Below are 23,228 nucleotides of genomic sequence, written 5' to 3'. Positions count from 1 at the left end.
GATTGAGATTAGCGAGTTCAAATTAGTGGTAGAACTAGGACTGGAACCCAGGTCCCATGGTTCTGAGTTCTTTCTACTACATTGTACTGGCCCTTAATAACCATCTCCCCTCTTTCTCTGAAAAAGTGAAAGTGTACCATTTACAGCATGGCAACCAATTTAGTTAATTTGATTGACTGATTGATTCGACAAAAATTTATTGAGCACCTACCATGTGCTAGGCCCTGGGGATATAAAAGATGGTATAAAGCTTGCATTTTATTGGGAGAAGCAAATCATGGATGGATGAATAAACCAATGAATGAAGGGATAAATAAGGTCGAAGGGTTATTATGCAAGGAAGAAAATAATAAAGGAGAATAGACGATAAGGAAATGATGGGACATGACCCAAAAGTGTAGAGAGGAAAGGTTCTTTAAGGAGGTGACACTCAAACAGAACTTGAAGGAAGTGAGGGGGGAGCAAACTATGCAAATATCTGGGGAAAGAACATTCCAGGTAGAGGCCAAAATAATATTGTTGCCTCTCTGCAAGCTCAGTGGCCTGATCATCTTAAACTATTGAAAGAAAATAAGAAAAGTGTGATATATTTTTTAAGTAGGATTTTTTTATATGAATAGATTGTGGTACTGATAAACCAGTAAGGACCAAAATCTATATGAAGGGTGATTCGAAAGCCATCTTTTAGAGACTTCCAACTACTGAATATTTTATGTTTTATCACTCTCACCACCACATAGACAATTCAAACTTAAAACAATATTTAATTGAAAAAGATAAAACTTATGAGAACGCTGAAACTAAAATAGCTTTTTCCCCTAGATTTTTCAAATTGCAGAACTCTCGCTAAATCCAGTTTAGCGTAGCAATTGAAATTGTTAATTCGGGAAATAGGTTGTTTGGGTTGAGTTCCTAATTCTATAACTTAACTGTCTGACCTTGGGCAAGTTAATTATCAGTTTCTTCATCTGTGAAATGGGAATAATAACAAGACCTTCCTCACAGAGTGGTTGTAGCAACTCAGTGAGTGTGTGTGTGTGTGTGTGTGTGCATATATCTTTTTTTTTTTAATGATTTTTTATTATATTATGTTAGTCACCATACAGTACATCCCCGGATTCTGATGTAAAGTTCGATGCTCCATTAGTTGCGTATAACACCCAGTGTACCATGCAATACGTGCCCTCCTTACCACCCATCACCAGTCTATCCCATCCCCCACCCCCCTCCCCTCTGAAGTCCTCAGTTTGTTTCTCATAGTCCATAGTCTTTCATGTTTCATTCCCCCTTCTGATTACCCCCCCTTTCTTTATCCCTTTCTTCCCCTAACGATCATCCTAGTTCTTATGTTCCATAGATGAGAGAAATCATATGATAATTGTCTTTCTCTGCTTGACTTATTTCACTTAGCATTATCTGCTCCAGTGCCGTCCATGTTGCAGCAAATGTTGAGAATTCGTTCTTTCTGATAGCTGAGTAATATTCCATTGTATATATGGACCACAGCTTCTTAATCCAGTCATCTGTTGAAGGGCATCTCGGCTCCTTCCACGATTTAGCTATTGTGGACAATGCTGCTATGAACATTGGGGTGCATATGGCCCTTCTCTTCACTACGTCTGTATCTTTGGGGTAAACACCCAGTAGTGCAATGGCTGGGTCATAGGGTAGTTCAATTTTTAACTTTTTAAGGGACCTCCACACTGTTTTCCAGAGTGGCTGTACCAACTTGCATTCCCACCAACAATGTAGGAGGGATCCCCTTTCTCCACATCCTCTCCAACAATTGTTGTTTCTTGCCTTGTCTATCTTTGCCATTCTAACTGGCGTAAGGTGGTATCTCAGTGTGGTTTTGATTTGAATTTCCCTGATGGCTAATGATTTTGAACATTTTTTCATGTGTCTGTTAGCCATTTGTATGTCTTCATTGGAAAAGTGTCTGTTCATATCTTCTGCCCATTTTATGATTTGTTTATTTGTTTCTCGTGTATTGAGTTTGAGAAGTTCTTTGTAGATCTTGGATACCAGTCCTTTATCTGTGGTGTCCTTTGCAAATATATTCTCCCATTCCGTGGGCTGTCTCTTAGTTTTTTTGACTGTTTCCTTGGCTGTGCAGAAGCTCTTTATCCTGATAAAGTCCCATAAGTTCATTTTATCTTTTATTTCTCTTGCCTTTGGAGNGCATATATATTTCTTAAAACAGTGCCTAGCACAGGGTAAGATTTCAGGAAATGTACCTTATCAGCAGAGCTTAACTTTTCTCATTTTCTACTGTTCCAGGGTAAGCATATGAGGAATTCAGATGATGGTTGGAAGTCTGGAGATTCTTTTCCCTTTTACAGTTTGTCTATAAGTGATTCCAAATTAGTTGTCTTGGAGGAGACTGACAGATGTTTTAAAAGGACTTAATTGCTTCCAAATTAATTTCACTGTTACCAAAGACTTGCTGACTTTTTAAATGTTGTAATGTTGACAGAGGCCTGTAAGAATTCTGCCAGGTGTGGTGGCAGGTGTCCTCCAGGCCTGTTCGGCCACTTGAATTAGTCACTTCAACCCTTTTGGGTTGAAGCACACTTCTCTCTTCCTGTGTGATAGCACATGTAGCTCTCACTATTCAAATTAGATATTTTCATAATATTTAATTAATAACCTAGTTAATATTTTTAAGTTTTCTTTTAATAAAACAATGAAAATACACACGTTTAAAAATGTTATTTCAAAAACTGATATAGATTCATTTCCATTCTTATATAAACCACATGAAAAATAAAACTGGAAATAATAGCCTGTGGTTGTAAACACAGCTTGTAAACCCAAACCTCAATTACACATGTTAACGGCTGAGAGAAAGACCTGAATATAAAGTTCTGCCTTATTCACTTATAAGCCGTGTGACCTTGGTCAAATCATCCTCTTTTCACTTGCAAAATGGGAATAATATTAGTATCTACACCATTGGCCTGTTGTAAAAATTAAAAGAGTTGTATATAGAGTACAAATGCAGCCTCTCCTATGGTAACTATTCACTTAATATCATCATTATTGTTGTATGATTTTTACTATTCTTCAAAGACCTCCATCAATCCTTCCATTTCTAAATGCATTCCCCCAGCTCACTCTTATTGTATCCTTTTCTTTAGCCACTCATGGTATAACACAATATTTCTAAGATTGCTTCCTTTTAACTAATTTAGTGAAATTGATGAATCTTAATATTTATTGAGTACAAAGCATGCTAGGTGTTTTCATATACAATATTCTCATTTCCTCCTTACTGCAAGCTGGTCAGGAAGGTGATACCTTCACAGGTAGGTTATTTTGGTCTTAGAAAGGGTTAATGACTTTACCATGGTCATTCAGCCTGTAGATAACAGAGCTGCAATTCAAGCACTGGTGTTTGTTGCCTTTTTCTTCATTGAGCAAAAATATTGACCGTATTTACATGTTCCAATCAACAGCATTTAAAGTTTTTCTCTGCTGCAGAGATACCTCCAGTTCTATTTCTCAAGTCTTAATTCCAAGCTACTTCTTCTTGGAAACTATGCTGAAATTATCATGGATCACTAATAAATTTGGATTTTAAAATAATCCCTTTTAAGTTGAGAAAATGTGCCTATTAGAATCTCTCAAGTGAGATGAAAAAATTAGAAATATAATGAAATACATCACCTCAAGATATTGGTCCTACTCTTTTCCTGTTTCAACAGATATGTCATTTCGGCACCAAAAGTATTCCGTGTTGGAGCATCTGAAAATATTGTAATTCAAGTTTATGGATATACTGAAGTATTTGATGCAACAATCTCTATTAAAAGTTATCCTGATAAAAAATTTACTTACTCTTCAGGCCGTGTTACTTTATCCTCAGAAAATAAATTCCAAAACGCTGCAGTCTTAACAGTATGTATTTATTCTTCATTTTCTATATACATACAGAATATTCTCAATAAAATGTGTAGCAAATTTGAATGTTGATAATGCAGAGATTTGGCCATTTATATCACTCACCACTGTGTGATTACTAAGTGATGTCATTCACCAATGATAATATGGATGAAACAGAAAATTCTAAATAGGAGAGTTGTGTCCACTTTTTGAGCAATGCATGTAAATTATGATGTTTGTATTGGAAAATAAAATTGTACTAATGTAAAAATATTTGGAAATGAATTGAAAATACTTGTTTACTGTGAAAATTGTCATTACAAAGAAATAGAAAAATATGAATATGCATCTTGGTCTGTAATGCATTGCCTACAAAAACCCAAGGCTGCTATTAAACATTTGTTAGTTTAAACTCCAATATTTGTCAATTATAGCTTCCAAAACTAATAAAATCACGATTACTAAAGTGAATAGCTCTCACTGACAACCTGTAGTTAGTACAAAGAACACTATGGATCAAATAACTTTTCCTTCTATTTAGGTATTGTAGTGCACCTTGGTTAGAGAATGGCTTGCAACTCATTTCTTATTTAAAATTCTAACTAAAAATTACTTTCATACTCAAAATATTGTTTTAAAGTCTGATAAAAATTCAAAAATAAAAAAAACAGAAAATCAAAGACTACTAGACTTGGAAGGGACTTTGAGGTTCATTTAGACCAGTGTTTCTTTAAAGTGAGCTCTTTAAAAAGAAATTTAAATTTGAAATTTGAAAACAGCCTAAGATTAGAATTATATTGATATTTAGTATTTGGAACTTATTTTGTAAAATTGTTCTGATTTTATAATTAAGTAAAACTCGTAAGCATAAAATTACACCTAGTCTTAGGTTTGTACATATTTAAGCACCATTGTAATAAAAATAAGATTTTATATTATAAATAATTAGAAGTCAGCACTGAGAGACCTCCAGAACATTTTATCCTTTAAAAGAGGTCTGTATATTACTCAAGTTTGAGAAACACTGATCTAAATAAATTCTAACCAAATGTAAGAATTTACATTTACATCATTAATGTTCTTGATTGTAAATGCTCAAATTCCTTAAATACTTCCACTTACTGGATTTATTAAGAATTAAAATTATTTTCCCAATTAAATTCAGCGGACACTCTTTTCTAATGTCACTAAGATGCTTAGTGTGGCTGTTACCTTTAAATTTAAATCAATCAAATTTAACTATAATAAAAAATTCAGGGGTGCCTGGGTAGCTCAGACGTTAGCATCTGCCTTCAGCTCAGGGTGTGATCCCGGAGTTCTGGGATCGAGCCCCAGATCGGGCTCCTCTGCTGGGAGCCTGCTTCTTCCTCTTCTACTCCCCCTCCTTGTGTTCCCTCCCTCTCTGGCTGTGTCTCTTTCTGTCAAAGAAATAAATAAAATCTTTAAAAAAAATAACTATAATAAAAAATTCAGTTCATGTGTCACAATAACCCCATTCCAAGTGCTCAAATAGCCACATGTGACTGGCAAGTACCTTGTTGGACAACATAGATATCGAACGTTTTCATCATCATAGAAAGTTCTCATGACTTGCACGGACTCAGTTAATTGAAAGATTAAGTAGAGAATCATAAAACTTGATGCATATCTTCAGCATTTAATTTTATCTTAACATTATAATGTATCTTTGTTTGCCGATTGTTTGATGTTATGCCAACGTCTTTTTTTTAAGCGTGGGTCCCCTGGTTGGAGGGTCAAATCTTATTTATTACATGTCACACCTTTAATGAATCATCTTTGTTTACAGTTCTTTTCCTTTAAAGTGGAGAAATAGCTTAAAGACGCTTGCAAGGCAGTCTGAATGCAGAATCTTCATAGGCTGTTGCTGTCTTCCAAACTTTGACAGTGCTCTCACATGTTTGATTCCACAGCAGTTGGTTTTAGTGATTAACTTTCATCCCACGTGTCCAAAGCCTGAGTTTTCATAGAAACACTCTTCTTTCTTTTATTACTCCTTATATGTATTATATTTGCATATCATAAAATGTAAAGTGGATAATTGCAGTTACGTACACCAAATGAGAAAGCATGCAGCTCACGTTGGGAGCAGAGGGATAGAGATATAGTACAGTGTCCTGAACGTCAGTCAGGATGTTGAACTGAGGGAGTGGACAGCATGCTAATCCAGTGCTGACCAAGTGAAAGTTTGTTAAGAAGCTTCTGTAGTAGTAGTTTTACTAAATGTGTATAAAATTTAGGAAAAATGGAAACCAAAATACTTTTAATTGCCTAAAGCTAAATTTTGACTATGATATTTGACACTGACAAGCTTTGGGTAAAATTTATTCACTATTCTGTCTCTACTACTTTTTAAATGGTTAAATACATATACTCATTTTTTTTTGCGTGTTCTAATGAGGTGACAGTGGTATTTAGAAAATCAACATGTTTTATAACCTAAAAATTATACTCTATTCCATCAATTTTTTCTTTTACAGATACAACCCAAACAATTGTCTGGAGGACGAAACCCAGTTTCACATGTGTATTTGGAAGTTGTATCGAGGCATTTTTCAAGATCAAAAAAAGTGCCAATAACCTATGACAATGGATTTCTCTTCATTCATACAGATAAACCCATTTACACTCCACAACAGTCAGGTAGGGTATAAGATGTTGCTTTCTCTGGTGGAGAGGGGGCGATTGACATATTGTAGAGATTTTTTTAACACTTGAAATTAAGTGGAGGCAAGTTTCCAACTTGCTCAAAAGAGTCTCAACACCCAATGACTTTAACATTTATAAATACTATTTTAATTTAAAAGTTATATGGAAATTGCTAAATATATAATTTATACTTAAATATAAATTATAAGTTCATATGGAAACTGCAAAATCAACAATTATATTATCTGCCTCATTAGTTATTTCCATGAAGAAAAAAGGTTTTTAGGGGTGCCTGGGTGGCTCAGGTTAAGCGTCTGCCTTCAGCTCAGGGCGTGATCCCAGGGTCCTGGGATCGAGCCCCACATCAGGCTTATACTCTGGGAGCCTGCTTCTTCCTCTCCCACTCCCCCTGCTTGTGTTCCTTCTCTCTCTGGCTGTCTCTTTCTCTGTCAAATAAATAAATAAATAAGATATTTTTTTTAAAAAAAAGCTTTTTAAAAATTGTGAAATGTGTTATATCTTATTTATTAAATAAGTGTAAGGTGTAATTACAAATACAATTTTGGCAATGGAAAAATAATTTATTATAGAGCCATGTTCATTAAAAAAATTCCTTTGACTTTGGAGCTATTCCTCAAATTCAGAAAATAAATCCAACCCTAGGGGATCAGATGTTTCAGCAAAGAATAAACTAGATCACAGAAATATATGGATATTAATTTTCTAAGGGGATTTCCTAAGAAAATTTCTAATAGAGCATGGCTTCATATTCATGGTTCTTCTGCTAGTGGGAGAAAGGGCAGAATAGCAGTCAAAATTGAAGGATTGAGAAATGGCTGGATTTATTCCCAGTGAGCCAAAGGTGAAACTCAGAAAAGTGTAAAACCTACCCAAATATGGTCTCATGACTGCAGTCATTGGAATCCTCCATCTCTCCCTCTCACAGTCGTTCACATCAGAGATGGAATTATAAGAGAACTCTATGTGGGAGGGGAGTTTATGGAGTTTCAATGATGCTGCTATTGGTGAAGGACAGGTGAAGAGAAGCAGGACCAGCCAGCTTTGTTGAAAAACTTTTGACATAGTGCATGCTTGCTAAATGTTGATGATGTTGGGGATGACAGTAACAGAATGGAATAGGCCTACATCTGTTCTGCAGGTGTACCTGCCCTGACAAGCTCAGAAAGGAAAGGCCTAGAGAGGGTGGGATATTGCTGTCAGCTTGAACAGATTGTCATTGCCAGAGTAGTGCCATCTCTTGACTCTAAGAAGAGGACCTGATGTATACATAGAGCCCATAAAGCGTGGGCCCTTTAAAACATACTCATACCTAGAAACAAACATATCCTTGCCCTTGTCCTCTTCTGATATTAAAGGACTAATTTAGAAGAGACTCTGGAGCCAAATTGTCTGGGTTCAAATCCCAGCTTGGGTTGTTATGAGCTCTGTGACCCTGTACTTGTTACTCAATCTCTCTGAGCCCCACTTTCCTCATCTGTAAAATAGAGATCATGATAGAACTTACCTCACAGAATTGTTGTGAGAGGTAGGTGAATTCGTATGGGTAAAGCACTTGAAACAATGCCCAGAGTAGAGTAAGCACCGGGAAAGTGATTTCCATTACTGTTTGATCTGTGGAGTAGCACAAAACCTTCTTTACACAGAAGGAAAAAAAAATTACTTAAAAGTAGTTCTCTTAGAAATTGATTAAGTCTTGCTATTTATAGCTCTAATGTCCTAATCCACACATTTAATCTGAAGATCCTTGAGGGATTTTTAGTATAAGCATCTTTAGGATAAAGGCTTAAATCTTCAAGGCTTTGTGTGATAAGGACTTTAGAATATTGACCAAAATCCTTCAATTTCATGCAGCCTGTGTCCTGCCTTCCCCCCCAGCTTTCTCATTCATCATGCTCCCCCTCATCTGTGGAAACCTGCCAAACTGACCTCTTTTTATTTGCTTTCTCATACTCTCCACCCCCCCCCATATGAAGGCCTGTATATCTCTGTCTGGTCCATTCATTCCCCCCAAGCCCCCCAACAACGTTGCCTTATTAATACCTACGCAGCCTTCTCTGACCCCTCTGACCACTTCAAATCTCCCTCTTCTGTGCTCTCAGGAAGCTGGACAGTGCTCTTTGTAGTGCTTCCTGCCTTGGAATTGTACATACTCTTGTGTGATCATGCGTTCGCTCTCTCCTGCACTCCATTGGAAGACTTCCATGTCTGATTTGTCTCACCGCCACATCTCCAAGTGCAGCATAGTGCCTGCACGTAGAAGGCATCAATACATTTTTTTTTAAAAAACCTAATAAGCCATATCTTTGGTACTAAAGTATTATATTGTCTTGCCTCTGATACACTGTTGCTATGAAGACAAGATTAATTTTCTAATCCAAACACAACCTGGGTTAGAAAGTAGATAAGTAGTAGACATAAAAATAATAATACTAAAGTAAAAATAATAAGCATTTATTGAGTAGGTATTATGCACCAGGATATGTTAAAAGCTTTGTCTCATTTAGTTCTCGTAACACTATAAAGCAGATACTAACAGTTCTGTTTTAAGATGAGAGAACTAATATTTAGAGGGATTAAGTAGCCCACTCCAGGGCCACTAGGAAGTGGTAGTCATGGGAATGAAACCAAAATTTTGAACTCCAGGGCATGAGCGCTTACCTTTTTGTGACATATTGCCTCTGGCAGTATCCCAGTGACACTCGGGGATGAACCGGGTATGTCCATAATATAGGAGCGAGGACACAAGGTGGGAGAAAAGTGAGGGGGGGAGACAGCAGAGTGTGTATGTGTGTGTGTTGGGGGGGGATTTACTGAACATTTTGCTTTGACCTTATGGTCTTAGTGAAACCAATTTTGGAGAGCTTAATGTGACTTATGTAAAGCTTTAGGTAATACTGACCCTTTAAAGGGCTTATGGCTCCAGTTTAGTTTTATTTTGTGAGTAAAGTTTTGGCCATGAAATGATTTCAGCATCGGTAAATGAACGTCAGAGAAATTACAATATGTCATATTGAAAAGAACTAGAACAGCATGTCTCAAGCAGCTAAGAGTTCAATTCCAAGCCGATGCAGTTGTTTAAAAGGCAGGGATCTATTAATGGGCAGAAACAAACAAAGAGAACTAATTGTTCTTGAGCTCTTGCCATTACTCGTTTGACAATGATGGAACCATTTTAGGTTCCAGCTCAACGAATCTAAGAAAACCATACAATTCAAAGCTGCCTTTAGCAACAATAAGGGATACTTTGGGGCCTTGTTGTTTTTTGTATGTGCAAGAGTCTCTAATGTCAAAATGAAACTATCTAATTTTCCATTAAAATCTACAACTCTAATATGAGACAATATAATATGGTATACTCCCATAAAACTATATGGGAGAGATCACTATTTTGCTATGAAATTCTCAATAAACAAGGGCCTAATGTGTGTTCCCAAAAAATTGTATAGAAATATATTTTAATAAAGTGGACTGTACTTCAAATTCACTAGGAAAAGTGGCTCTTTAAAGGAATCCAAGAGGATTCTCTTTAAAGAAAAATAATCTTGGGGCGCCTGGGTGGCACAGCGGTTAAGCGTCTGCCTTCGGCTCAGGGCGTGATCCCGGCGTTATGGGATCGAGTCCCACATCAGGCATCTCCGCTATGAGCCTGCTTCTTCCTCTTCCACTCCTCCTGCTTGTGTTCCCTCTCTCGCTGGCTGTCTCTATCTCTGTCAAATAAATAATACCTCTGTCAAATAAATAAATAAAATCTTTAAAAAAAAAAAGAAAAATCTTTAGTAGTATAAATGTCTGTAAACTAACTTTTTCTTTCCTTTAAGTATGAATTTTTGTGTATCAATTTTTGTGATTTTTTAAAAATTATACTCATCTCTTTTGAGAATGATTTTTGTAAAAAATCAAAATACCCTTGTGGTTAGCAGAGGTTTTGACGATATCCATTGTTCTTACAGTAAAGGTTAGAGTTTACTCACTGAATGAGGACTTGAAGCCAGCCAAAAGAGAAACTGTCTTAACTTACATAGTAAGTATGTTATTTATTTAAATAATAATTTAACTCATCTTTAGGATAAGATACATTGTTCCATAATCCTGCCCTAACACCACACTAACTCATTCAATGTTGGGTAAATGGTTATTGAACATCTTCTGTAAGTATAACATTGTAGGTCTATGTCTCTACAATAGATATATGTAAAACGTTCATGAAAAGTCACTTTCAACAAGTTGTGATTTCAAACTAAATCCTTTAAATATATCCTCTATGGTTTCTGTCTTAAAGAGCATCAATAAATCACTAAGAATTGATTGACTATTAATTGAATTTTATATATGAGATTTTTGATTTGTACAATTCAAGATAAAGAATTACAATGTGGGCACTTACACTTAAGAAACTTAGAGTTTAGTGACATACTAGCACATGTGAAAAATAATGTTTAACCATAAGATAAAGATCAGCAGTTATCAACCCTTTATCAGCGATGACATGATGACATGCGTAACAGATGACATGCCCACGTGCAACAAGCTCCCATGGCCTTACCCGGTTTGTGTCACAACCCTACAAAATTTTTGTGGGGAAATAACTGCTTACCTAGTAGCAGTAGGTATATTACCCGTGGCCCTTCCCTGTAGGCTGCAGCATCTTTTCTCCTACCAATGAACCCCAGAAGATGAAAAACTTACCAGAACACAAGTAAAAAAGAAGAATATATAGGCATAACATTGACTGCTCTATAGCCTACACAGATCATAAACCTTTCACAAACTTTGTCTGACTATTTTATACTGAGTTACTTGTGAAGCATCAGAGTGTGCCAAGACTGTGGTTGATAAATACCGTAAACTCCGGTAGTTTAGAAAAGAGATTAGGGAGGCCAAGGGACCCGTCCAGGAAGAGGTGAGATTTGAACTGGGCCTGGAGAAATGAGTGGAATTGAGAGCGGTGGAGAAGACATTGGGGGGGGGGTTGCTGGAAAAGAGCGACAGAAGCAGAGTCAGAGGTGAAAGGGATTGGACAGGAAGAAAACAACCTGATTCCAGGGCAGAGGCGTCCCTGGCAACAAAGGGGTAAATAAGATTTTGAAAGTTAGACTAGGGCCAGAGACTTGAATCACCAGGCCTGGAGGTGAAGAATTCACGTGGCAGGTGGTAGGGAGTCCATGCAGATTTACTGAAGGGACAGGACCAAGGATGGAAGGGAACGTGTAGCCGTGAGCACCACTGTGGTGGAAATGAAGGAATGTGCAGTGAGGGAACCCCAGGCTGAGCTGCTGCAGAAGTCCTGATGCAGGGAGAGAGAGGTGTGCTGTCAGCAGCAGGAGAAATGCGGAGAGCGGCCTCCCAGACTGCCTGAACGAGGGTGGGGAGAGGAAGCCCGTGAGAGTCGCACTGACAGCTGCCGGGAAGCGGGTGGGAATTCACCAGTTCAAGACAATGGTTTACGTGTGCTAACTTGTCCTAAAGCTGTGAGTTTTTTCCCTTTGGAACCCAAGATTTGAGTGTAGGAATAGACGTACACACTGAGTAGATACTACAGGACAAAACCCCACTAGAGAATAAACCAAACAAAGGATACAGTGGGGCAAATGACACATGGGCTCAGAGGGCAGACCAAATGGAGGTAAGAGTCACAGCTGACAGTGATCTTTTTCTGGAATAGAAAAGGTTTCAATTAAAAGAATAGACATGGATTTTTACAAAATAGTGAAGAACTTTCTGTTAAGAAATAGCACGAGTTTTCCAATGGCAACAGGAAGGACTAAGAAGCGAGATAGCAAATAAACTGGCTGAGTGGTATAGGGAGTCTGGAAGGGAAGGAAGGAGAGTATCCAGCTCAAATGCCCTTTTCCTGTCAGAAAATACTAGAGGATGTGGACAGATGCTCTTTAATTTATTTCTCCTGGTTGAGCTTGAGTGATGAAAAATCCTGGCACCACGTAAGGAAGAGTGGATGTCGGTCGTCCCATGTAGGAGCTGCCCCAGGAAGAGAGGATTGAGGAGTCTGGTCCCAGAGCCACAGAGAATCAGTATACAAGAAGTATCCTGAAAATAGTGCTCAAGAGAGATCATCTTAGAAGCACTGTGCATGATCAACTGCAGGGATAAGGAACAGCCCAGACGATATTTAGCTGCGATACTAATCCTTGTTTAGAATAGACCTTTGTAACCCCAGGGAAAAATACCTTAAAATCCGGCCGTGAATTCCAGAGTCATGGCACATGGTGGTAAATTTTTGTGTTAAGGTCAAAATGAACCTTGTTGTCCATGAAAGTAGTAGATGTAGTCCAAAGAAAGTAAAATACCTCATTTTGGTAATTTTCAAACCCACACACAAAGGGGAGTTTATGGGTAAGTTTTATGAAAACTTTCAAGTTTGTTTAACCATTTCGAGTGTTTTATCAAGTTCAAAAGGTTCATAGTGCACAGATATAGAATATCTAGCTAGTTAAAGCATTTTATAGTACATTTGCTTTGGAAAACTTCAAATGAACAGATATGAAATTTATATTCTGGTATCTATAAGGCCTGCTAGTTTACATTTGTTTAGTTGTAACATCAATTATTGTTACATTTCTTTTTTTAGTTATGCAATAGAAAGTTGAGTCTCTTCTGGATAATTGAGGCTAGGATATCCTGGATACCAATATAAACCTTGCCTCGCCCCCTCCCTTCCTCTGTGTGTGTGTGTGTGTGTGTGTGTGTGTATAGCAAGAGGTGGAGGAGAGTTTTAAGAGGGAGGGAAGTAGCTTAAATGCACCCTATTTGCCTTTCACAACATTCAAGTACTCTTCCTCCTTCATATTTAACTTGAAGACGTAGATAGTTGTTAGTAAATACTTCTGTAGGTCAAAGATATTATCATCAGTTGATTTTTTTAATGTGGCTTATGTGCTCTGAGGTTGTTTGTTTTTATTCAAAGGATCCTGAAGGATCAGAAGTGGACATTGTAGAAGAAAATGATTATACTGGAATCATCTCTTTTCCTGACTTCAAGATTCCATCGAATCCTAAGTATTTTAAAGCATTTGTTAATAATGTTTTCTCTAGAAAGCACATATGGAACTTTGGGTTGTGAGGCAGACAACCAGTCAGATGGAGCCACCTGGTGTTAACAAAGGATGTGAGCGTGAAAGAAATGAGGGTGTGCAAAGGAGTGCACTTGGGATGCACACGGGGGGTGTACAGAATTGTTGCAGCACTATTATTGCATGCTGAAACTAATATAACACTGTATGTTAACTCACTGGAATTAAGATAAAATAAAACAAATAAAAAGTAGAAAGACCCCAAAAATTTTTAAACAACAACAAAAAGAAAGGGCACAATATAAGTTTGAATATTAAAAAGAAAATTTAAGTCAAATGAGAAGTGAGGCTCAGTTTCTGACCAAAAAAAAAAAAAAAAAAAAAACACCTCCCAATACTTCCCAGCAATCCTCTTTATATATAGAAATAAAAATTTGGAAGACGCAGAAATAGTCCCTGGGCTTTTTTTCATTAAAACCATCAACTCTCTACCCTTCAAGGAATCTAATAGACCATCAGTCTAAAAGGCTGGAGTGGTCCCATGCCTTGCTCTGAGAGTTACAAAAATATTGGTCCTCCATAGTCTTTGTCTGCATAAACTACCAGAAGGCAGATTTCAAGAGGGAAAGTGTTCTCAGAGCCATTTCCTTTTTTTGGCCTCATGTTAAAGGATTTAAGAACATGTTTTAACAGAATGCAATGTAATAAATATTTGGTGAACACATTTCTGGTATGTGCAAAGCACGTAGGGAATGAGATATACAAAATAGAAATGAATAATCCACAGTCCCTGCCTTCAAAGGACTTATAATTGAGTAGGACAAATAAGTGTGCTTATAAATGGTTAAATACAACTTTAAAGCAAAATCTCCTTGTGATCATTTTTCTGCACTCTGGGAGGGAGTTCACAGTTTGTTGTTTGTGGTTAATTCACTGAAGATTTTCTAGAAATATGAGTGAAATTGGGAATTTACTTTTTAAATCATATACTTTCTTGAAAATACTACCTGCTCTATAGCACAGAATTGATCTTATTATTTTATAACTATTATCATTTATCCAACTGTTATCCAGCTTCATCTTGTGCCATTTGCTCCTTGACAGATTATGTGTCAGACATGATGGGCTCTCATGAGCACTACTTTCCTACCCCAGTACCTTTGCACATGTTGTCCCCTCTACTTAGAATGTGCTTCAGTTTGCTCTTCACAAGGCTGACTTCTCATTCTTTAGGACACAGAGTAAATGCTCCCTATTCAAAGAGGCTATTCCTGGATGCATAATTTAATGTAGTCCCTCTCCTTTTCTCTCTTATTTATTTACTTCATGGCACTTATCTCAATGTTACACTTATTTGTTTGCCTTTTTATTTTGTCTGTGTTGCTCACTGTTGTATCTTTAGCACTTTAACATAACAGACACTTGATAAATATTCACTGAATTAATGATGATGGTGATAGTCATAATATTAAGTGTATTAGTTGCATAACCAATGTGCAAGGTAAATATTATTTTTTTCATTGCACAAATGAGGTTAAACAACTTGGCCAAATCCATTCTGCCAGTAAATGGAAAAATGGGAATTGGAAATTTCATGGACTATTAGCTCTATAAAGGCAGAAATTCTTCTATTTTGTTCACTTTTATCTCTAGTTCTTACGCCAGTTCTCAGTAAATATTTTTAAATAAAGATTGTTAATTAAATTCAGGTCATTTTCCTCTTTAAATGAACCATACTTTGTCTCTAACCATAACTCCTTTTATGTGAGGTGTGAGTTTTAATATCTGGATAAGCTTGACCTTGTTATATGTTTCTAGAGACGTTAGTATGGATTTCCTACTATAGTGTGGATTTTAGTATTATGTTAGTATAATTATGGTCCACAATTAAGTTAATCCTCAAGTTTCATAAGCTCTTCAAATCAAAGCTATTGACTATATTAAGACAAAATACCTGAAAAAATAACACAATATATGAGAAAGTCATTACTAAAAAATTTTTATTATCCTTGAAACACTCAATTATTTCCATTTATTACTTAAAGATATACACAAATAAAATATATTACTTAGGCTAAATACATCTCTACTTTTTCCTTTTTAAAACAGGAATTGATTAGATTTCCTCTGGACAAATTAAAAATATTTGATGACTTCTATAATTTTAAATATTTTGTCTCCACAGATATGGTGTGTGGACAATCCAAGCTAAATATAAAGAGGACTTTTCAACAACGGGAACTACATATTTTGAAATTAAAGAATATGGTAATTTGTGACAATTAAAAGTTTACCTGTAAAAAGTTAGCGTTTTTGCAGTTGTGCTTTTCATTAGTGAACTTAATGCAGAATCACTCCCAGAGGAAGATGAGGCAGCCTGACAGGGATGGTTAGAAGTACTGGCTGAGGAGGTTGGGAGAGTGTAGTTGTTGGAATACCTCGGCTCTAGTTCCAGCATGCTCTTGTTACCCTTGAACAAGCTCATCAACATTTCTGGAGTTGTGTTCCTCATCACAGAGCCAGAAGAAACCTAGTGGCCCATGGAGCTTGACGAGTTAAGGTCAAAAATTATGATTTTAGAAGAAACTTAAATAGGCAGAGATGTGGTGAGCAGAACCCAGCAAGACTAATGATTTGCTCAAGTCATTACAACCGATTAGTGGCAGTACAAGAACACCTGCATTTCCATCCCCCTAGTTCAGTACTGTTTTCCTTCTGGCTCAATCATATTAATGGACTAACAATTAACATATAAATAGCTTATCTTTCCATTTCTTTTTCTTTTTAAAGATTTTATTTACTCATTTGACAGAGAGAGAGAGAGCACAGCAAGGGGAGCCGCAGGCAGAGGAGGCAGAGGGAGGAGAAGCAGACTCCCCGCTGAGCAGGGAGCCCAATGCAGGGCTGGATCCCAGGACCCTGGGATCATGACCTGAGCCAAAGGCAGACACCCAACCGACTGAGCCACGCAGGCACCCCAATCTTTCCGTCTCTTATAGTTGTTTACTAGAGCACTTGTGTGTTCTGATATCAAATTTAGCTTTCTTTTGCTTGAAGTCATTTTTTATTCCTGCCAGGAGACTTACAATACGGAGAATAAATACACAAATTTTAATAATTAGCAAACAAAACAGTGACCAAAAAAGTCTGTTACACTGAAACAACTTTAAAAATTAGTGGGCTCTCAATAACCTATAATCCTAACTGATCTTCCTTCCTCCGAGTATTTTTGCTGCTTCCTGTGTATATCTAGAATTCATCCACCTCTTACCATCCTCATCAATTCATCACCAGGCTTCCTCCTGGACTACTGCAAAAGCCTCCTAATTGCTATCTCTTCTTCCAAGCTATTCTCACTTGGTATTGGTCAAAATCTTGAAATGCAAATCTCATCATGTTATTTCACTTTTGAAAAGTCCCCAATAGCTCCTCATTCCTTTGCTAATGAAAATCGAAATCCCTATTTTGAGCTGGCCCCCGCCCTCCTCCTCTTGAGCCTCATTTTATAGCATTCATTCCCTTACTTCCCTCCAGCAGTGGTGACTTTATGGATAGAGTATTCCATCTGCCTAGAATTACTTTTCCCCTCCTTCATTCCCTAAGCAACACCTTCTCATGTTTCAAGTCTCAGCTGAAAAGCCATTTATTCAGCAAATCTTTTCCTAACTTCTCTTTCCTGGGAAGGATTCACTCAACTTATATATTGGTTTTCATAACTATGGTGTAGGTGTTTATCTAATTATTTGCTTATCACTGTCTTCACTGTTTGACTGTGAGCTCAGTAAGGACAGGGTTTGTGTCTTTCTGTTCACTGGGATATCCCCATTAATAGGATTGTGCCTGCTGCATAGCAAGTAGGTACTAGAAGAAAAGATGAAATGTTTTCTTCCGCCTCATATCATAGAGAGAACACACCTGCCTTCATCTTTGGTAACAGGAATGCAGCCTAGAGCAACAAAGGGCCTTCCCCTTTGACACTTCTCCATCTAGAAAACACGAGCCATATCTAAAGCCAACTATCTCACTTACACTTATGTGTCAATCTTTGTCCACAATATCAGGGCCTCTCAGTTACTCAATTTTCTATTAACAGTTGTGCTGGTTAACAGAATTAGAATCCATAAGCCCTGGTACATGGTCTTAGTTCGTCTGAAAAGAAGGCAGTGCCATTTTGACAGGTGAAATTGTTTCCTCTTGGGCGATCAATGAGAGAGAGAGAAAGAAAGAACTCCTTTCTGCCCTAATTTTAAATTTTGCATGGGTGTTCTTTCTTTTAGCTAATTGTAAGCTTTCTTTTCTTGACTAAAGTCAGAGTTTTATGTTGAAATTTGGAGACCAGATAGGTTTTATCTATGAGACATAAAAGGGAACTGTTAAATGAGCGAGAGTTTTCATTTTCTATTTTCAATTTAATAAACCCTCATTGAATGTATAATATGTTTAAGACTCTAAAAAATATGTTTAAGACTGCATAAAAAGGGTGGGAGGGGGAGAGACACAAAGATACATGGGGTATAGTCTTTTCTGTTTTCAAGAAGCCCATACTCTAGTGAAGGAAATAATCAATTGCCTATAATAAATGCTGTAATCAAAGTAGAAGCAAAGTGCTTCTGGTACATAAAGCTGGAGAGACCTCTGATCGGTAGAGTGAGAGGTGTCCCATGCATATTGTTGACAATGATGATGATGATCTTGACAATGACAAGCTGGATGTTGTGTTGATGTTATAGCTTGTCCAACTATCCTAGAAAGAAGGCTGCTCTAACTTGCCTCTTTGTTTTTATTTTCAGTGATGCCACATTTTTCAGTCTCAATAGAACCAGAAAAGAATTTCATTGGCTATAAGGATTTCACTGATTTTGAAATTACTATTAGAGCAAGGTAAGAGAGTTTCTTTTTTTCAGATTATCCAGCAAAATTGAGTGCCAAGTCCGGTTGGTGATAGTTGCTCAAAGTGAGAAGTATGATTTCCCCCCACTTTGTTGAGGTATCATTGACATGTAATATTGTGCAAGTTTAAATGCACATATATAGTGCTGAGATCTGTGATTTATTGGCAATTTTTTTTATGACTTTGGGATTGATTGATTGAGGAGATATCAGGCCTATAGTTTATTTACTCGTTCCAATTTTCACTGATTCTGGTTTTAGGTTTTTTGGTTATTCAACCGCAAAAAAAATCCTAAAGTTTTAAGTTCAATGTGTATGTTTAGGAATCAGCATGACTTAGGATATTGGGGCTGAGATATGAAGAACTTTACTTCTTTTTTTTTTTTTTAAGATTTTATTATTTATTCGACAGAGATAGAGACAGCCAGCGAGAGAGGGAACACAAGCAGGGGGAGTGGGAGAGGAAGAAGCAGGCTCATAGCAGAGGACTGACGTGGGGCTCGATCCCATAACGCCGGGATCACGCCCTGAGCTGAAGGCAGACACTTAACCGCTGTGCCACCCAGGTGCCCCTGAAGACTTTACTTCTTGTCATTTTTTTAATGGCTTAATCAACTAGCTAATGCTCTACAACTACTTCAAGACCCAGTGCTTTAAAACCGGAACCACTTAAGAGGCAGCAGGGCAGTTCCACTAATCGGGGGGCAGGCTGAATGTCATCTGGGCCCACCTGTGTGCCTCCAATTAGTTGGCAAGTCACCTGGGGGCTGGCTGGTTTAGGGAGGTCTTACTCATATGTCTGGCAGTTGACTAAAGCGACAAAGACAGTTGGACTTTGTGTATCTCTCATCATCCAGCAGATTAACCTACAGGAGCAGCAGTGCCCACAGAAAGAATATGGAAGCATAACAGTCCTCTTGAGGCCTAAGGTTAGGACTGGCTCACCATCACTTCTACCGCATTCTTTTGTCCAAAGCAAGTTTTAAGACCAGCGCAAAGGAAATAGATTCCCTTCATAACCTTTCATCTGCAAGGAGCTACAAAAGTGGTGGATTTATGGGGTGGTGGAGAACTGGAGTTAGTTTTGCAAGCGATCTCCCACAAAAATTCAGGTCATTTAAAAATGACAATATAATATAGTTATTAGTAACAATAACCAATTTATATAACTGTGTTGGGCATTTTTCTAAGTACTCTGTATATATTAGCTCACTTAATCTTTATGAAATCTCTGTGAGGCAGATACAATTTCTGTCTCCATATTACAAATACAAAAACAGAGGTACGTGTCCAGTTATTTGCCCAAGATCACATAGCTAGTAAATTGTATAGCCTGTCTGGTTTCAGAATTCAAGCCCACAATACTACCCTGTACTGCCTTTCTTATTAGCATTTATTCCTGAAATGGAATTCCTAAGGTTATTCCTAAGATCCTAAGATGTTACTTAGTCTAAACCAACACAAAGTCTCATTTGACAGAGAAGTCTAGAAACTGACTTCTTTTAATGGGGACACTCACTTTATTTGTTCAGACTATGGATAAGGAAGGTTAGCTCTTGCTATAGTGTTATTTGCTATGCAGCAAATTTCCTTTAGCCTTACTATAATTCCAAACTAAAAAGGAAATATGCAGTTAGAATGTTAAAAAAGAATTTATATTACAATGAGTTTGGGCATGCTGCTTTTAAAGATGTAAAAGAAAATAGGGAACTGAGCCCCACTGATATCAAAATCATCAAGGAAGCAGTGTATCCTGGTCCTGGACCTGAGGTCTTTTGATTTCCTCATGATCCTTTTTTTAATCAAGCGCAGAGTAATAAAAATCCGCACTTTGCTTTTATTATTGTAGCTTTATGAGGATGAAATGTAATAGTGGATGGAAGACACTTGAAAGTGTATCAAGTGCTTTATGTAATTTCAAATTGTTACATTGGATCTGAATTTTATTATTGTAACTGTGTGAGCAAAACAATTTTATGGTATTATTGTTTGGCAGATATTTTTATAATAAAGTCGTCACCGAGGCTGAAGTTTATATCACTTTTGGAATAAGAGACGACTTAAAAGATAATCAAAAAGAAATGATGCAAAAAGCATTGCAAAACACAATGGTAAGATGTTAAGACGGGTTCCCTTGTACCTAAAGACACACCAGGAAGGCTGGAGAGAAGTCACTTTCAGATCATCTAGTCTAACCCTTCATTTTACATTGGTGTGGAAATCAAAGCTAAAATGCTCCCTTGGCTTCTCCTGGTCCTCAGGATAAAGTCCACTGTCCAAGACATCAGCCTCCCTCGCCAGCCTATCTCGCTCTCCCTTTCCTCTCCCTGGAGCTGGTCACTCCAGTTCCTGGAACTTGCACTAGTCTCTCTTGCCTCCAGGTGTTTGCAATGCCTCTCCTTCTACTTGGGAATGCTCTTTCCCTTTGTCCCTTCTGTCTCTTCATTGCCTGGCTAATTCCTTCTTAAAGTCTCAGTGTTAACTCCCTTTCTCTGGGAAGTCTCCCTGACTCCTATAAACTAGTTTGGCAGCCCCTGCCAGGTACTCCCTTAGGCCTTGAGCCTCCCTTAGTGGAGTATGTTTCGTACTTTATTACAGTGATTCTCAACCAGAGACATTGTTTAGCAATGTTCAGAAACATTTGTGGTTGTCACAACAGGGAAGGAGGGTGCCATGGGCATTTAGGAAATAGAGGCCAGGATTCTGCCAAACTCCTGCAATGCACTGAGCAGCTCCCAGCAACAAAAAATTCCCCTGTCCAAAAATGTCAGTAGTGCTGACATAGAGAAACCCTTCTTTACTGCAATGGTTTATGTATTTAGCATTCTTTACACCAAACTCTCTGTGGGTCTGAATTGTTCCCGTTATATGCCCAGAGCCAACCTGAGTCCTGGCAAAGAGTAGGTGCTCTGTAAATATTTGTGAGTGAATGAATTCATTGAGAAGTTATTTGCCCACGGTTAAGGGCTAGTGGTTGCCGGAGCTCAGAGTAGAGCCCTGGTCCCCTTTTCCCTTGTTCAGTGTTCTTGACATTGTACCTCAGATGATAAGGACTCCTGTCATTCTGCTCACTCTTGCATACTCATGTGGTTTGTATCATCAGTTATTTAGCTCATGCTTTTCCAAAGAGTTTGATTTATTCAAGATATAAGGCAGACACCTCTTTTTAATGTAAGAGTCTATGCTAGGCACTGAGATTTGAAGGTAAATAAGACAAAAATCCCTGGCCTCAAGCTACTCAATTTTAGAAGAAAAAATAAGGCAAAATCTATTTTACTGTTGTGGTTAATAATTAAGCAATATAATATGACTTAACTCCATTTCTCTCTATCCATTGTGTGTTTTTAAATTAGTGTTTCAATATGTAAGCAGTGAGGTACAAATTAAATATCATAAAACCCAACAAACTCTCAGGAGCCAAAGTAAGCTGGAAAGCAGGCCCAGAAGATGGGCGATGACTCAAAGGTCAGAAGAAGGAATCTTTGTCAGCTAGTGCAAAAAAGCCCTGTTGAACCACGTAATGTTTACAACTCTTCCTATAAAACTATACCCATAAGTTAGAAAATAACATTCTGGGCTTATTTGTAGACTTAATCATTCACTCTACTGTTGACAATAAACCATTCCTCTAATGGTTGCCTTCTATTTAGAAGCTAGTAAAGGCAGATTTTGTTAATTATTCTCTGTTAAATTCTTCTCTGAAATACCTCTTTCATTTTCCACTTTTAAAAAGTTGATAAATGGAGTTGCTCAAATCACATTTAACTCTGAAACGGCGATTAAAGAACTGTCCTATGACAGTCTGGAAGATTTAGACAACAAGTACCTTTATATTGGTGTAACAGTCATAGAATCTACAGGTAAGTTTTTTTTTTTTTTAACTTTCTGTTGAATAATATTTGGACAGAATATTATAAGTGTAAATAATTTCTGTAATTCTTTTGTATTTTATTTTCATTCATAGTTAAATTTTACTTTCATATCATTAAAAACTGAGATTAGAGTAGAGCTCTTCCACACTCTAGTCATTGGGTCTCTATCATCCCAAGTACAAAAATGGGATAGCACCTGCTCAGTGGATATTGATATCCTGATATCTGGCTTGACCATCTAAAACCCCAGTGTTCTTACCTGGTAAGAATAAAAATCTAAATGAGATTATATATGTAAAAATGTTTGATAAAGTACTATGCAGATGAAAGATACTGCATTATCATTTAGTCTCCTTGTCTGTACAATGATGGAGTTGAACTAAATACCTCCTAACGCCCCTTTCAGCTGTAATATTCTAAATATTCTAAATATCTAAAATTGGAGGTAGTGTTTCTAAAATGGGTACAATAATAGCATATAACTCACAGTGCTATGGTGAGGATCAGAGAGCCGATATATGCAAAGCGCTTAAAACAGTACATGTCACAGAGTGCAAACGACCTAAGTGTTATCCCCACCCTTCCCTCTACCTCCTTTTTTCCTTCTTCTTCTCCCTCCTCCCTCCTCCTTCTCCTCCTTCTTTCTCCCCCTATACCTCTCTTCCTCCTCCTCCTTCTTCTTCTTACCTACTACTTTCTTAGCATCCTTAAAATCTTTTTTTTTTAAAGATTTTATTTATTTATTCAACAGAGATAGAGACAGCCAGCGAGAGAGGGAACACAAGCAGGGGGAGTGGGAGAGGAAGAAGCAGGCTCATAGCGGAGGAGCCTGATGTGGGGCTCGATCCCATAACGCCAGGATCAC

General features: G+C 37.4%; 1 protein-coding gene across 1 annotated transcript in view; it reads left to right on the top strand.

Annotated features, from left to right (window-relative positions):
• C5 (complement C5) overlaps positions 1–23,228 on the top strand; it is an 82,477-nt gene that overhangs the window by 949 nt on the left and 58,300 nt on the right. The window contains exons 2-9 of the mRNA XM_002915955.4: positions 3,708–3,900; positions 6,384–6,546; positions 10,524–10,594; positions 13,496–13,587; positions 15,787–15,869; positions 18,392–18,482; positions 20,488–20,602; positions 22,225–22,351. Coding sequence (XP_002916001.1) covers positions 3,708–3,900; positions 6,384–6,546; positions 10,524–10,594; positions 13,496–13,587; positions 15,787–15,869; positions 18,392–18,482; positions 20,488–20,602; positions 22,225–22,351 — 935 coding nt within the window. The remainder of the gene's footprint in view (positions 1–3,707; positions 3,901–6,383; positions 6,547–10,523; positions 10,595–13,495; positions 13,588–15,786; positions 15,870–18,391; positions 18,483–20,487; positions 20,603–22,224; positions 22,352–23,228) is intronic.

The sequence above is a fragment of the Ailuropoda melanoleuca genome, chromosome 7 (assembly GCF_002007445.2).
Source record: "Ailuropoda melanoleuca isolate Jingjing chromosome 7, ASM200744v2, whole genome shotgun sequence".
Taxonomy (NCBI): domain Eukaryota; kingdom Metazoa; phylum Chordata; class Mammalia; order Carnivora; family Ursidae; genus Ailuropoda; species Ailuropoda melanoleuca.
This window is presented reverse-complemented; position numbering and strand designations above follow the sequence as displayed.